The sequence below is a fragment of the Phycomyces blakesleeanus genome, assembly GCF_001638985.1.
Source record: "Phycomyces blakesleeanus NRRL 1555(-) unplaced genomic scaffold PHYBLscaffold_2, whole genome shotgun sequence".
Taxonomy (NCBI): domain Eukaryota; kingdom Fungi; phylum Mucoromycota; class Mucoromycetes; order Mucorales; family Phycomycetaceae; genus Phycomyces; species Phycomyces blakesleeanus.
Genome location: NW_017265135.1, coordinates 100,444 through 117,871, shown reverse-complemented (window position 1 = coordinate 117,871; position 17,428 = coordinate 100,444). Strand labels below are relative to the sequence as shown.

At 34.2% G+C, this 17,428-nt stretch overlaps 2 protein-coding genes across 2 annotated transcripts; both read right to left on the bottom strand.

The window, feature by feature from the left end:
* Positions 1-1,128: 1,128 nt before the first annotated feature.
* PHYBLDRAFT_15107 (C2H2-type zinc finger transcription factor) lies at positions 1,129-10,814 on the bottom strand (the record flags this gene model as incomplete). The annotated part of the gene is made up of 3 exons (XM_018432597.1): positions 1,129-1,381; positions 4,578-4,634; positions 10,609-10,814. Coding segments are annotated over 3 exons (516 nt in total), but the record flags the coding sequence as incomplete, so codon positions are not given.
* Positions 10,815-13,885: 3,071 nt separating this feature from the next.
* PHYBLDRAFT_178980 (hypothetical protein) lies at positions 13,886-16,840 on the bottom strand. Its single transcript, XM_018438071.1, has 2 exons — positions 16,597-16,840; positions 13,886-16,327 (listed from the first exon to the last, which is right to left on the bottom strand). Exon 2 carries the CDS (start codon positions 16,191-16,193, stop codon positions 14,199-14,201), a length of 1,995 nt encoding a protein of 664 aa, XP_018297165.1. The 5' UTR covers positions 16,194-16,327; positions 16,597-16,840; the 3' UTR covers positions 13,886-14,198.
* Between the last annotated feature and the right edge of the window lie 588 nt (positions 16,841-17,428).

The following is a 17,428-nucleotide window of genomic DNA, read 5'->3' as shown; positions in this document are numbered from 1 at the left end:
TAGCCAATTTCACTTTTTTATTGGACAAGGTTGATTTTATTTTCAGATACTCTCCTTAATAAATTTAAACAAACTCCGTTTTGCAGTGCTTCCACTCTCAAATAGAACATTTATTGAGCTCCGTGGCACATTTTTTTCGAAAAGAAAAATTCTCGCTTATTACCGCTCTCCAGCGTACGAGGGAATCATAGAGGGAATTGCATCACGTGATATAGATCCCGGCTGTTTTTCAGTATATGTTCCTTAATTTTTTCTCTTACTAAAATACCTTGTCCATTTTTATTTTTTTTTGTTAATGATTTGTTTCATAATGGCTATAGAAAACAAGCCTTACAAGTATGGTCGTTTAGTGTATCCTTTTTTGTAACCAGAGTCTTTATTTTAGAACTCTTTTGTCAATTCGGAGTTTAATAAATTGCTATGTAAAGTAATTTTTCTTTCAATTCCCTCAATGCAATCCCCTCGACGATTCCCTCGTACGCTGGAGACCAGCGTCAGCAGTTAAATAGGTGAATTATTGATACAAGTTTGGAGGAGCAAATTTACTTTTGCTGTAGACCAATGGAAATTACGTGTAGCCAGCAGAAAGGGGAGGTATTGACGTGGACAGAAGATCACTTTGGGTCTACCCTCTTTGTTGTATTTTATTGGTACCGCTGGCGCTTACAATCTGACTCCTTAGATTTTATCTGTAATCAATATAATACTATCATGTTTTGCCTATAAAACTAAAAGTAGCTTTTGGAATTTATATCTACGTTTATAATTGCCATTCAGTATACTAATTCGCATAACTTTTTGTAGAGAACTATTCATCTGTATGTATTTTTTTTTGCATGGCCAAACGGCGACTCTTTTAAGGTATCATAAATAGAAAGAGAAGAAGAAAAATATTGGCTTTATACGAAATTTTGTAATATTTAGAAGAGTATATGTATTGTGTTTTGCAATTGGAGTGGATTTCTTAAGCATAGGAATATAATTTTAAGGATTGACGAAAAGGAAAGACAAACATATGTTAAGGATGTAGGTATTGTTTTGTGTAGTAGCTAACGTGATTCTTGTGTGTATTGAAATATTGGTTTTCATAGTCATAGGTAATTAATGATATAGCATATCTCTTGGAATTTATATGGACTTAGTGCTTTTCCGACAACGTTTTAGATGACGCTTCAATGTGTCACTTCTGTAAAAGCGTTTTTCGCAATCGGTACACATAAAGTCATTTTCAATCGAATGTGCTCGCGAATGGCGGGAAAGATCACTTTTTCTTTTGAATCTTTTACCACATCCCTCGGTTATACAGGTAAAATATCGGGCATCTAAATGTGTATCTAGATGAGACTTGAAAGCAGATCGACGGTAAAACTGCTTTGAGCAGCTTTCAAAGTGACAGGTAGCAGGTATATCGAGGCTATACAAAGTAGAAGTTTCCCAGCTTTCGTCAGAGGCGTACAAGTAGTTGAAACTAGTCAAGCTGGGGAAAAATTGATTGTCTTCTTTACACACTACGGGCTGAGAATGGTCTTGTGGGGTAATATAATTTTCATCAAATTTTTTGCGGTAATGGAAGTCGAGAATTTGAAAAGGTGTCTTTTGTATAGTTTCGCCTTTATAGGGCTGAGGATTGACTTCCATTGTTGGTTCCGGGTCGAAGACATTGTGATTTTCATTTTTGTAAATTGTTGTCTTTTTTTCGATATTATCAAATCCTCCAATGTCGTCACCATAGAAACAGGGAAAAGGATTAGAGATGTCAGTTAGAAAGTAGGGAAATTCATATAGGACTGGGAATCGCATATCGATCTCTTCAGGTTCGGTAAAAGAGGGCTGGTCTTTTGGTAAAAATCTAGTACCTAACTGTAAAGGGTTTATTTACAGGACATTTTTAAGAAAAATTCGGTACTTTATTTATTTTTTCCTCCTATATTTTATTGGCAGTTTCTTGCAGATTTTCTTACCCTTCTTTCATCAAGACAAGGTTTCAAGTCATTACTCGTTTTAATATCTTTATCCATGACGGTATCGAAATCTTTTATAATTTGACAAAAATCTGAAGAAGCTAATTCATAGAAGTAACTTTCACTGTCAAGGACTATCAGAGCATCTTGTAGAATAGGTTTTTTGGGGAAAGAACAGAAACCATTCTAGCAATAGAGAGATGAATTTTACTAGTTTTAAAATAAATTAATGCCAAATTAAATGACTATACACTTATGATAGCAAAATTTGGGGCCGATTTTCAAGGGAAATTGCTTACGTACTTCAAGGGCTGAGCAGATCAGTTGAATAGAAGCATAATATTAGTATATATGTGTATACCGCTACTTGCATATAGTAAAACTCTTACATTCCAGATCAAAGTAATCGTCCATTATATTCGTAAAAGCAGAACTGGATCAAAGGGACTTCTTTAATAATCCAATAATTCATAATCACTTATAAATTAATTTTTTTAGGAAAAAAAAAAGTGGCTTGAATTTTTTTAAATAAGTTTATATTGAATAATTATGGCTTGAAATAAAAAAAATATAAAAATAGTATAAATATAGAAGAGAAAAAAAAAAGCCTCGTATAATTATTGTTTAAAATATTTTTCTAAAGATGCTCCAAGTATATAATTAATCATAACTCGTATTAAGTTAGTATTTTGCTTTTGATGGCTATCATTATTTTATTGCAAGTAGTTATTCTAGATGATTCATTAGTGGTAATTATTTCAATATTTTGGTATATGGACCACTAAGATTCGAATTTGCCTTTCTTTATATTTCTCTCTCAAAAAGTATGCAAGCACTAGCTGCTCCCGATTTTCCAAAGTTGAAGCCGACAAAACAATTAAGGGACGACTGCTTCTTCTTTTCATCCTAATATATGGCTGATCTATTTTCTATAATATAACTTCGACCCGAAATTTCTTCTTATATACATTCTTTTCTTCTGATTTTGAATAAACTAAATAGCAATAACTTTATGAGATGTCTTTCAAGAATTTCCGCCAAATAAGCTGAAATATCCTCTCTCTTTTTTTTAAATATATATATATATGAAATGGCCATGTTAATCAAATCTACCATGTTAATCGTCAAGGCATGAGGCTGATTGCACCAGTACCCAGAAGAGAATATAAACTAAAGGCAATATATTAATTGTTGCTTTTGTTCATTTTGATTTATTTTAACTATTTATGAATTTAAATATGTTTTTATCTAATTAATCACTGGGGGATGAAGGCAGAAATTTATTTCGTCTGGACCACTTTAATCTCTTTGGTGCATCTCTTTCATCAGACCCTATAGTAGGATTACACACATGCTTCTTTAGACAGTCTGAACGAGCGTATGAATGCTTGCAGAGATCGCAACTTTGTCTGTATTTAGGATCGTGTTTCTTTTTGTGTCGAGACAAGTCATGGTTACGTGCGGTCGTATAACTACAATCCGGAAAATTGCATAAGAAAGGTCTTTTATCACTGTGACTTATTTCATGAGATTGACATGCATGCTTAGTTTTAAATGTTTTTGTGCATTCAAGATTGGAACAAACAAATTTTCGCTCAGTGGTTATTGATGAACTCTGGCAGATAGATTGTGTAGTGACCAAGAAATAAGTGGGTATATCAGTATTAGACTCATGTGTTGAGCAGGCTGTGTCGGTATTGGACTCATGTGTTGAGCAGGCTGTGTCGGTATTGGACTCATGTGTTGAGTAGGCTGTGTCTACATGTCTGAAGCTTTAATAATATTTTCGGGTACCTTTGTATTTATGTGTGTGTATCCTCTTGTAGGCAGATTACATATATATATTTTTGTTCTTTAATTTTATATCAATCAAAAAGTTTAAATATACACATAGACATACTTGTATTACTGAAAGTATCATTATAACTGTCAAAATCATAGTAATTGATCTCTTGGTTTCCACGAACTGCCAGTGGTGCTGTAGATATATCAAATGAATTTGCATTCTCTAATGTAGAAACGCAATCCTTTTGGAAGGAAAGATCTGGTGTATGAGGCAACACATCTTCAGGTCGTACTTTGTTTGCCAAAAGTGAGAGTTGTATATCATTGGCATGACTGACATTGTGTAATGTATATACGGCATCTATTAGCTGGGCTATTGTTTCTGGAAGAACAAATTTACGCAGTATTTGAACTGCAAATATAAAACGCCCTGGATTGTCAGCGTCTTCTTTGGCGGCGAATAATAAAATTTGTAGTATCTCTGACATATCGATATTGACCGAGACTACTGTACTGTTTACACAAGGAGGGTCACTTTGGGGGCGGTGGTCGGCTTCGAACTGCATTTTTGTAATAAATAACCAAAAAAAAGGAAGGAAGGAAGGGAAATAAACAAGCGTACTGTGATATTTATGAACATTTCAAATTTAGTATAATTACACAAAAACTTCAAGCCGTAAAATAAGGTTTTCAATATAAACATACACATACTATACTCCAAAGTTACTACTTCAACAACAACAGCAACACAACAAAGGGTTTTGTATTTTTTTTACGAGATATTTGTTCTATAATAAAATTTATATGTTAATAATCATAATATTTCAAAACCCAAGCTTGCACACAAAAGGGAAAAAAAAGCTGTATTTATAAATATCTGACAAAAATCTTTTATTCAAAGTATAATCGACTTGCATTGATATTCAAATATTATATATGTACAGACCTTTAAGACATTTTCATGGCAAGCCCGATACAATGTAGATCTTTAGACTTTATTAGATAACGCATACAAGAATAAAAGAAAAATAAGAAGAAATACTGGCTCGAAAATAGTATTACATCCATTCTAAGGTAAGTTGGGCAACTCCTCCATTATCCAATTTAGGCCAAACTCTAAAGTATTAAATATATATAATATTAAGCTATATAAAATGTAAGTTTTTTTTATGTTACAACAAGAATAGTGTCTACCATGAGAGTTTGGTATATTATGTAATTGGGATACTTGACCATTTTGGTGACAGTTCAACCGACATGTATACTGACTAATAAGTATTATTTAGTAAGTCTTTTATTTTATTTTGTTTAAAAAGCAAGTAATTGATGATGGGCTGGTCACAAAATTTATAATTTTGCCTTTTCTTGAAGCATCAAATTATTCTTCTCTCCTTCTCCATAAACTTATTCAAATGTCAAACAAATGATACAAAACGTAAAAATAAAATAAAAAAAATACTCTCACCTCCTACTGGCATAATAAACCTTAAAAAGACAACAGCTAGATTCAGTCATGAGGGACTGAATCATACATCAATGAAAAAAAAGGACGCTATTCATGAAGTTCCTATAACGCTTGGCATTCTGCAAAACACTGTTGGAAATTTTGTGAAAATCCTTCAGAGATAAAGATGCCTCTACATGCTTACCACATATAGACAGGAAATCAAATGTTCCCAAGAGATCCCAAACTGCCTTGAAATGTGAATTTCGTATAGATTCCCATTAGTGTCAATTGATGTCCAGAATCAGATATTGATGTAGGAATCTCCATTTCCCAAGAACATAAATATTTTTGGTCTTAACTATCATTAACCAGCTTATAAACTAGGTTCAATCGAAGAAGAAGAAGAAGAAACGCACATACACTAGGAAATCCGACTAAAATAACGCGTCGACAAAGTGGGTTGAACAGCAATTGAGCAGTGGAAATTGGTTGTTTGGTCTAGATGAGTGTAGATTTCTAGTAGTTGGCAATGATGGGAGGATACGAGCTATCAGCAAGTAGAGTGAGAGATATGGCAAGAGCCACACTTTCAATATGTATATATATATAAGTATTGAAAGGGATTGGTCACGGTTTTAGGGATGTTTGTGGGCTTTAGATGGTCTTGGACCTTTGGTGAGATTAAAAGAGTGCAACTACCAAGACAGGTACATTGATCGTTTGGTCGAATACTTTCTTCCTTGGTCTGGGGAACTGTGGACAGACAATATCATGCAGATTTTTGTCTCAATAAGATTGCGCTCTATACTACAAAATCACTGATGTTATATGACATATAAGAGAGATAGTGTGTGTGTGTGTATGTTGTCTAGTGAGGAACTTCGGCTTTCGACTCGCCCAGAACCTGGATCTCAATCGCATTCAACACATTTTGGCTCATCTTGTGCAGACACTTTGTAAGAATGGAGAAAAAGTAATGTATGAGTTTAAGTCAAAAGGGTTAAAAGAAACATTACAATCCAAATAGCGCCTTTATTATTATTGTATAGACCTTTAGCTAAGAATATCATTTCAACGAATTTTTAAAGTCGACAAAACAACTACAAATACGATCAAAATAGTTTCTTTTTCTTTAATATATATATATATATGTGTGTGTGTGTGTGTATCATAGTGAAATTCAATGCATGAATTAAGAATGTTTAGTCAAGACATATTAAGCGCGGCGTATTATGATTCTCAAAACAATCTCTTGATTTATTTAACTGACAATATTTTTAAAAAAAATTGAAGATGTTGAGAAAAAAGCTGAAGAAGATGAAATATAATGAGAGAGAGAAAAGACGCTGATGAAGAAGGTCAAAAATAAAATACAATACAATAAGAAACTCTCAGCGAAGAGGAGCATAGTGAACTTGGAAAGGCTGACAGAAATCTTCATGTATTATTTTACTAAATTACACTTACCAATGTTATGTCTCTTAAGCTTTACCAGAAGAATATTTAAGTAATATCAAATCAAACGTGCCCTAAGTTACAATATATCAAATTAATCGCTTGGTTGAACTTTATCAGGTATTAAACGAGCAAATAACATATTCGGTAAACTCAAAAACTCTTAAGTCTAAATAAATCTATTGAAGTTTATTCAAAATCCTAAATTACAGTCAAAGTTCGAAACGAAGATTATGGGACTGGCCATCGCAGTGAGATTAATGTTTGGTGCACAAATCCTTTTGCTTGATATTTAAGCAATCAATGTCAAACAACATCTGAATGATGGATCCTAATGTACTCCATCAGGTTGCGTATACATATAAAGTAGCTTGACTTAACCGATATAGAGTTATAGCCGAATTTCAAGATTTGATTTGCCATTTTGATCAAAATGCCCTTTTTTTATTACATTTTTCATTTCACCAGTAAATTCAATAATATTAAATGTGCATTTATATCATATAAACCAACCTAGCCAACCTTTGAACGACCAAACACTATTATAACCTTCAATGGACACACAATACGATCTCGAAGCTCATAAAAAATAGATCCGTTTATTCTGACCATTGCATATACAAACCCTTTTTATATGTAAAGTATTTTTAAAGTATTATACTTTGAGGATCTGTGAACGCTATTACTACAATGTCTGATCTATTCCGTGCCTATGTATGCTCTCTTGGATCTTTGTGCTTTGAAGGTCTGCGAATAATGTATATACTTTAACCTAAATCAACGTACCTTCCTGCAAGATATAATAAACCCCGACGTTCAAACGGCTTGGAGAGATCGAGGCTCAAGAAAGAAAATAGCTATCAAGCGTGTAAAACAGATATCTTGACATAGCGATTTCCTTCCAAAGGTCTTTACTAAATCCTACAAAATAAAAGCAAGCCTTTTTAAAAGACATTTCTCTTGTGTTTTGCTGCATCCTATGTTGTTCAATATTAAAAAGTATACACGCTTTTTTGTGTCATATATAAGAATTAAGATATTATTCTTGTAATAGTCAAAACTCTATTATCTTTCTAAGAAAATCAACCAGACATCGACTGTACGTATATTTACCAAGTACTTTCAAGAGTTTAACAGTTTTTAAACGCGTGTGCCTTCTGTTTTTTACCCTAAAAACTCTTGCTTTCTATCATGAGTGGCTGTTAAAAGGATGCGCGAATCAACATCGGACGTCAGGCTGAATGAGAAAAATAGAAAATTGATCTTTAATGCGCAAGGTCGTGACAAACTCATTTCTGCAAGAACATGATGAGAGTTATATATAAGCTAATGAGCTATTCGCATGAGCAGAATTGTAGTTTCTGATGGTAAATAAGGTTTCGCATCGTTGTCGCTCGTCTTTTTCTGTTTTTTGCGTCCTTTTTTGTTTACTTTTTGCCTTTTTTTTCATGGTCTTTAGCTCTAGTAGTCACATGCATATGAAAATAGTCACGAATTTTTTCCTTTAGTTTTTTTTAAAGGGGTACACGTCAGCGATGAAAGGATTCAAGAGATGTGTAAAATAGATGGAAGACTCCATTTACTTTGGTCCTCTTCACTGAAAAGGAACTCACGAAACTCAACTCCGTTAAAGTAGTTGAATTGACGATTGACGTTCTTTAAAAAAAAAAAGAGTTGTGTGGGTTAGGTATCACCACACTCGTCTGTAATATTATTATTTTTTGGAATGGGCTTGAGTTTAATAAAGAAGTGCAGTATGATTGTACTGAAGTTCTGACGATATTTTCTAGAGTTAGAGATCTCAAGAGAAACGAAAGATTCGTAACGGTTCTTAAATGAAGAAAATAAAGGTGTAGTGGTTTCTATCAGAGAAGAACTCTAAGACTTTGTACATCGAAGATAAAAAAGTATGGGAACTGTATAATACAAATAAACATATTTGGCCCAGTAAATTAGTTGAAATAAAAAGGTGAGATCCTGTGGTAGTTGCTGCCTAAAGCTCTGGATCCTTAATAGCACCCATGTGTGGGTGTATAGGAGATAACATTAGTGCCGTGTTCCAGAGATACAAAGGTACCATCGAGTTTATAGCTATATGTATATAATATACTGCTCTATCATGCAAATACTCTATATACTCTTGACAGCATTTTCCACTAATTAATCACGGAACCTGTCCCCACGCAATAAGAGTAATTTTTGGGACACGACACTTGTAATGTCCGCTATTTAAAAGCATCGTTTAAGGGTGTAAATATCGATATCTCCATCAATATTGGTCTGTTGCTGGTCAAACAAGCACTAAGAATTATGGATCAATTTGATAAACAGCTTTATTTAATAAAAACAAACACAACTATTTAATTTTTTAGACGTATGTCCTGTGCGAACTTTTCGATCAAACATGCTTAAATGGTGTAAATATCGAAATTGCCATTTTTACATCTCTCGATATCTCCATGAATATTGGCCTGTTTCTAGTCAAATAAGCACTGTAAATTATGGATCAATGTGTTGAACAACTTTACTTAGTAGCAAAAAAAATCTCAATATTTTCTTAGGTGTATACCCTGAGGGAACTTTTGGATCAAATATGCTTATATGGTCTAAATATCCAAAATCTTATTAGTAAATTGTTTTTTAGAGTGAAAAAATGGGATATTTTGCTCAACATTTGAGCAAACAATGTCAAACAACGCTTAAATTGTATATTGTAGTATACCGCACTATGATACGTATATAAGTAAAGATACTTTGCGTAATCGATTTGTATCTATAGCTGATTTTCTGTAGTTAATTAGTCATTTTGATAAAAAATGGTCCTTATTAAAATACAATTCTCCCTTTCAGCGGTAAGTTCAATATTATAATGATCTATACAGTGACAGTAATAGCGATATAATTTTCTGCTTTTCTCACAATTGTTTTTATTGCTTACGTTGCCTTTGTTGGGAATGATGCATATATATATATCGCGATTACTCAAAATTAAGGATACCTATATTGTTAATGAAGTTAGTAAAGTGATTATCGTCAAGGATTGATTGTAACTAAAAGTACTGCATGTGTACTCAGTGTAGAAGCATAACCCTATTCCCTCTTGATAAAAAAAATATGGGCTCAAAACACCAATTGTAGAGATTTAAAGATCATGCTGTAAATGTGGATGTTACTGTCCTTTGTCCTTGTCAGTAATTCTCAATATCGATTTCTTTTTTATGCCAGACGTCAATCTTGTTAATTTTTCTTTGTGTAATTTGCTGTCATAGTTTTAAAACGCTCTTCGTACGAAAGGCTACCTATTGGGATATCCTCACGCTTGACAGTTTTTTGGTCTTATGATCTTTTAACCTTTTAATCTTTTGACGTATCTTTCTTTCTTTCTTAAAATATTTACAAACGCTTTGTTTATTGGTAGGTTGCTCTTAAGTGAGGATATAAATTCTAGGAAAAAACTTGCTTTATAGACATACTTAATTAAAATAAACAATGATTGGACTTAAACTATAATCTTTATAAGCTTATATAATTTATTAGAGTAATGAGAATTTATTATAATTTTGCCAAGGTTGTACAGTTCATAATATTAACATGATATGATGTGATTTTTTGCCATGATTGATTTTTCTTTTTTTCTTTTTAAAAAAAAACATATATAAGTAGATAAAAATTGATTAATTGATGAGTAAATAAATGAATGGATGAATATATGAAGAAGGGAATGAAGGAATTAAAGTAGGAAGGAAGGAAGGCACGTATGTATGTATGTATGTATGTATGTGTTGGAATATAGGTGGAATACCAGCTTAGAGTTAAGTTACATTATGGTACAAAGATATATAAGAAAAAAAGGTACATATGTGCATATGTATATACATAAGCATACAGAGAGAGCACTGTAAAGATGTATAGCTCTAATTTCTGTTGCTGCAGGCGTTTCGAGTTCTATAGTGAGATGACAAGGCGTCGCTTCTCGGAAACGACTTGTGGCATCTCTTGCAGGAATAAGGGCGGTAATTCGAATGTATTTTGGCGTGACGAGTTAGATCGTGCTTGCGTTTGAATGCAGAAGTGCAGTGTCTCTCTTGACATACGTGTTTTTTTTCCTTTTTGTGAATGTCCATGTGAGACTTTAGGCCATACTTTCGATTAAATTTGCCCTTGCAACCGGGAAAAGAACATATGTAACCATAATCAGAGAATTGTTCATAACGGTATGATTTATCGGCATACAAAGAAGACGTGGCTGTTGAAAGGCTTGAATCAGAACTAAAAGATTCTTTTCGCCTGTGACAGTGCCCATCACTAAATAACCAGTTGTTTTCTAGAGCAAGGTCTTGTACAGGTGGATATAGAAGAGGTGTTTCGGTGCTAGTCAAGTATCCGTGAACGATTTGTTGTAATTCATTGCCAGATAAGGTCAATTCAAAAGTGTTGTAAGGCCAAGTGCCAGATGCAGATATTTCTGGGTACACAGGGCCATTGTAGATTCCAAAATCATGGTTATTCAATTTGTCTAACCCATTGTTTTCCTCGACTTGCTTGAATTCTTCAAATTGTTCGCCTTGATTGAATTGGCCGGGAGATGATGTAGGAGTCAAAACTGATTGTGTTTGAAGTCCAAGAGGTTGGTATTCAAAGTCGCTAGTGTTCTCAAGGAAGATATTTGTCATAATTTCTCTGGTATTCATATCTTGTGTATATTGAAAGTCTTGCTCAACCATATAGGAAGTGTTCGGAGGGTTTAAGGAACCCGACTGAGGATTCTCATCAAAATTATCCCAGGGCGCCGAGAGATTGTTAAACGCCAAGCCCGGAATCATTGAAGAAGAAATGTATAGGTAAGATAGTCGAAAAACACTAAAGTAACTTAAGAGAGAAGAAGAAAACCGAAGAAGAGATTTCTCTTTATATAGACTCTTTATATAAATCTAAAATAGTGCAAAATGGTGTACTCATCATAACAGTGTTTTATTGTGTGCATGTGTTTAATAAAAATATATATATAGAGCTAAGTTTCTCCTCATCGTCCTCTTCCGGCTCCTCATTATTCATCTTCCGGCTCCTCACTATTCATCTTCCGGCTCCTCACTCATCTTCCAAATTCGTTCTCCTTATTCTGTATGTATTTACTTGCGTTTGACATTGATAAAAGACCCGATTGTCAAATACATATATAGAGGATATTCTGTTTTTGCTATCTGTGGAATGTATGAAATATAATAAATATTACTTTGCTTAATCATACTTTATTACTATCATTTGTCATATTCATTTTACTTGTGTAGAATATGAAATCCACATACAGATGGTGCTATCGGACTTAAGTATCTATGTTTTTGCATTTGTTTCAATTTTTTTGAAAATTTTTATATGTAAAACTTATTAAATCGCCGCTAAATATAGGAAAAAAATAGTGTACCTAAAGCTTGGTTATTTTCTTGCTTACATGACTCTCTATTTTAGGATAAATATTTCAATTTACCGCCAATGGGAGCCATTAAGATGTTCCAACTTCTTGAAAAAGTTAAACTCCGCGAATAAATCTATCAAAACATCCAAACTTTGAAGAGTATCAGTTTTTGAAAAATACGATTATACATCGATACTTAAGTCCGATTGCACCACATAAAGTCACTTTATGTGATAGCTCCTCCTACCTTTTATTAGTTTTATGACGGTAAAATGGAATCAATTTCCGAGAACCAGATATGTTTACATTTTGTACGCTTTTTTTAATATTTTTATCGATAGAATGACTCTATAACACACTTAAACAAGTGGGTGTTTTCTGTAGAAGAAATTATATAACATAGCTCTTAGTAATACAGCTTTTAGACGTATAATTAACTAGCCCTTTTATATATACGTATCGTTTTCTCTTTGATCTTGTTTCTGTAATCAAAATAAAATAATCAATATTTTCACTTTTATTTTTTTTATATGTGTATATATTTTGACACGGTGCTATGGGCATTGTGAAGCTGTAACTAAATCATGTATCTATTGAAAAACTTTCGATAAAGTATTCAGTAACTGAGACCATACCTAAAGCATACTTGTCGTCTTATTACTAATATTATTCTTAGAAAATAAATATATCAATCGAAAGGAAAAGAAGAGAAACCAAAAACACTCCTCTTGCCAAATACTTATGTACATAAAGTTTTATTTTTATTCTTATTTTAGGTCTTGTTTCATATATGGTATCATAACAACAAGTCAATAAGGATTTTTACAATATCTTTCCATAATGTAATATATATATATGCATATAGATAAAACTAAGTACAAGTCATTTTTCTGTAAGCTATAAGCAACATGCTTTCCAAACATTATTATGGCTTGGAGAAACTCATTTACAAGTAATCCTCACCAGAAAGTTTTTTTATATATATATATATTTACTATATTTGACAATAATTAATTAAAGGAAGTCCCTATTATAAATATCTGTCTCTCTTGGTTTAAATACTTTAAATCTCCGAATATATTCCTTTAAATCGCCGAAAATGCCATATATAAACCTTTTTGGAAGCCATATTGACATGTAGGGTACTTGTAAGAGGCCATTTAACTGATTTCGATACTATTGCGAGGAAGAGCATTCAAGTTGGATAGTTTCTACGCCCGAGCTACTAGATAGCACAGGTTTTCTATACTTAATAGAGGTGTGGTAATGAGGGACAATAAACTACTTCAAGATGATACGTTCTTGAGACAATAGATGTGCTCTCCAATAGTTAGGATGAGGCAAATAATATTTAGTTGACTAGGCGTATGGGGATGAAAACCAGCAGTCGAAATAATAAAATGGGTGAGTGCTTTTAACGAGGTAAAAAGAGATCTTTTATTCATCTTAACTAAACTTCCTCTGGTATGGTCTCTACTGCTTCTTCCTCTCGCTCTTTTCTTCTCTGTTGTCATACTCCGAGGAAGGGCAGCCGCCAACCACTATGCACATCGTCCCAATATATCCGGCTTTTATTCTTTGTATAATTTCTATTATAAAAGTGTGGATACCCTTTTTAGGCTATAGAAGATTGTGGCAAATTGATTTGAATTTGCTATAACACACACTTTACCCTCTCTAGTATGTCGAAAAGGTTTTCTTTATTCTATTCTGCATTGTATTATATTTTATCCGACAAATATGCTAATATAATAGAGTAGAGCAGAGTATTCTTGACTTTTAACATACATGTATATTCGTTGTTGGACAATAAGTGTGTGTCTTGGAGGATAATGGTGTTATTTTTGCTGGTATATCAATACATTATTCCCAAGATATCTACAGGAAATAAAAGATTGATGCCTTTAAGAAAGCAGTAGATCTAATAAGTCTACACTTGCATCTAATCTCTCTTTTTCTCTATGTATGTATGTATGTATCTGGATTGCAGACAGCCACATAGAATAACAAGTATAGATATAAAGATAAAATAGTGTTTTCTTTGCTATTTCTTCTTCTTCATCATCTTCTTCTTATGTTTCAAAGTCCAATTTTAAGATATATATATTTACAGAAAAAATAATAATGACAACAATCTTTACGTTCCGTCTATTGTGTGGTCCGGAAGACCTTCTATAGAATACTGGTCCACCGACTTACAACGTAGTGTAATATAGCCCTCTGGAAGATCCTTTTGCCAATATTGCTCAAGTACCAACCCATCCTCATCTCGTTCGATATCCGAGTGAGTGGCTTCCTCTTGGGATTGCGCTTGAAAGGTTTGAAAATATTTGCAAGCCGTCTCAACTTGCTCTTTCTCAAGAACACGAATCTCTTGGCTAGGAGTATTATTATTAATATTATTGCTATTGTCGTTATTATGATTATGGGGGGATCCGAGACAGCGATGAAACCATGTGGTATCTTTGGTTATAGGTGATTGTGATGGTGATTGCGGGTGTGGAGAGGTTGGTGGAGAGGTCGGCAGTACCGCATGACACTGTACAGGACTGTCAGGGATTGGTGGGTTGGTATGAGTTTGTTCGATAACAAACAGTTGTATTTGGTGGTATCTATCCATACTATCGGTACTGTCGTTGTCGTAATAATAGGGATTACTATAATCATCTTTTTCCGAATATAGTACAAGGTCACAGAGTTTCAACGTTTCCAACTGGGTAAATGGCATGTCTAACAGAAGATTCCCAGTCTTTGAGCAAATCTTTTCCGCTATACGTAAGGTGGCGAGCTCGAGATGTCGCAACTGCTGACAACGGTACGAAAGATGTCTGAATATTGCTAGATTGACTCTTACGGAAACCAGTTCAAATGTCTGAAGACCGTGTTGTTGAGGGTATTTTAGTGCCCCATGACTAATGGAACTTGTGCCATTTTGAAGTTTTAATTTTTTAAGATTTATACAATTGTCCAAAATGACATCGAGTTCAAAATGATTGTAGAGAAGGTTGATGGTGAGATTTACCAGGCAGGGGAATGTGCCAAGTGATATTGGTGCCATACAGAGATAGGAATCAGATGTATAGAATTGGAGTTGGAGAGTCTCGAGTGTATCTGAGCAGGTCTGGCTACATTCCCGCAGGATGGTCTGTATTTGGTAAGGAGCAATGACTTCTCCGCGCACATGGTACTCTAGCTGTGCAAGAGATGCACCAGACTGTCGAAGCTTCTTCCAGAACAGAGTGTGTAGTCTTCCTTCATCCGAAATCTCTTCGATGATTGCCTTTTTAAGATGTGGAAAAAAGGAGGGTAGCGAGGAAATCATTTTCATAGCCAGACCCATGGCAGCATACATTGTGTCCGTCATTCTCTCGTGGGCGGTGTCGTAGCCATAGAATATTTTCCACTCGAATGTGTGTATGTTTGGGTATTTGAGGGCGCAGTAGTAAAGCCACTGAGGGTCCATTGTTTCGCCAAACAGGTGGACGGCAGACAAGGATGGGGCGCTTTTAGTGTCTTGAATCTCTAGGACGTCATTTACAAGAATGGGCGCCAATGATACTTTCATCCGTAGATGCTCCAGGCGTGGTAGTTTTTCGTGCAGGGTTTCAAAATCTCGCCAGGTGTAAAGGTATCTGCCGGTACAGACACCTTCGGACATGTCAAGGTATTCAAGACAAGGTAAGGAGCCTACTACGTCGAGAAAATAAGTTTCTAGGTTCTTGTGTTCTAAACTGGGCAAGATAATCTCTAGGCGTGTCAAAGATCCCCAGTGACACCAATCGGTAGCTTTTCCGAAATCGTTGCGACTCAAACTCTTGTCTTGGATCGAAAGAGATTTTAAGTGTGGAAAATAGTACTGAAGTTTGAGGATTTGTTTGCTGTTCAGACGAGTCCATCCTCCTAGGACCATAGACCGGACACGATGACCGTTGGTTTTGAATAGACGTTGATGATAAGGTGATGAATCACAAATCATGTCAATGTTCATGCTGTTGATTTCCACGCTATTCCACAATGAGTCCTGAAATGGACGTCGCCATGCTTTGCATACTGCTGAGCAGTTTAATTTGTCTTCTTGTGAAATTAAAAGAGCAATAGTTGTGAGGATTTCAAATGGGAATCGAGAAAACATGATGGAGATGATGATGGCGTAATGAACGAGGTTGGTTCTTGATCTTGGAATACATTTAGAAGGTCAAGAATGGCTTCTCTCCCAAACTTTATTTATCGGTCCTACTTCTATAAATCCTAAGCCTCCACGAACTCTAAAAGGCGTAAAGCAATGGTTTGAAAGAGAAGTTTAATAAGGAGACAGGTCAGAGAACATTTTGCAGTTATGTGTGTTTGTGTGTATATGTGTGTGTGCGTACACGCACATAGACATGTGTATGTATACACATACAAACATACACTTTGATTTTCTTCTTTTACACACACACACATGTACATGTACACATGTATGTACACAGACAGGCACACACACACGCACACTAATATATATATATATATATATATAAATATTACTTACCACTTACAACTTATACAATATGCACACACACACACACAGACGGCCAAACGCACGTAACCGAAGAGGTATATAGGTAAAGAGGAAGGGGAGATGGACACAAAAGAAAGAAGAAAAAGAAAAAAGAAGCGGGAGGCGAGGGCGAGGGCGAGGGCGAGGGCGGAAGGCGGAAAGGGAAAGGGAAAGGGAAAGGGAAAGGGAAAGGGAAAGGGAAAGGGAAAGGGATGGGGATGGGGAGGGGGAGGAGATGATGAGAAGGGGTATGCTATTTTTTGACAATCATTTTGATTTATACACAGGTTAAATCCTTTTTATAGACAAGTACACTATTAAAAGAGTTGTGTTCAGAAGCAAGGGAACACACGTTTCGCTTTGGTTTGTCACCTTTGTATTTTATTTTATTTTATTTTATTTTATTTTAGTTTTTAAATAGAATATGTATATAAATATTTTTTCTTGTAGCCAAGACTTTGGATATAGAACAGGTAAGATCTTGTGATTATATACCAAATAACAATAATATATTTTATTTTTAATTTTATTTTTAATTTTATTTTTGGTATCCATGGAACCGAAGTTTTACCAAGACTTCTTGTGCTCAAAGCATATAAGGGAAGTAAAAGAAGTAAGAGAAGTAAGAGAAGTAAAGGAATTAAAAGAAGTGTGTAAAATAAATTGGGTTGGATTTATATTTAGATTACAGATGTTTCCTAGATTTAATCTGATCAAAAATGTCGTTTTGTTTCGTTTAATTGCCCTTTCTTTTTTTTTCTTTATTTATCAGATCCATTTTAGTAGCATATTTATCTGCGTATTTATTTATTTATTTTCCTTGCTGCTAT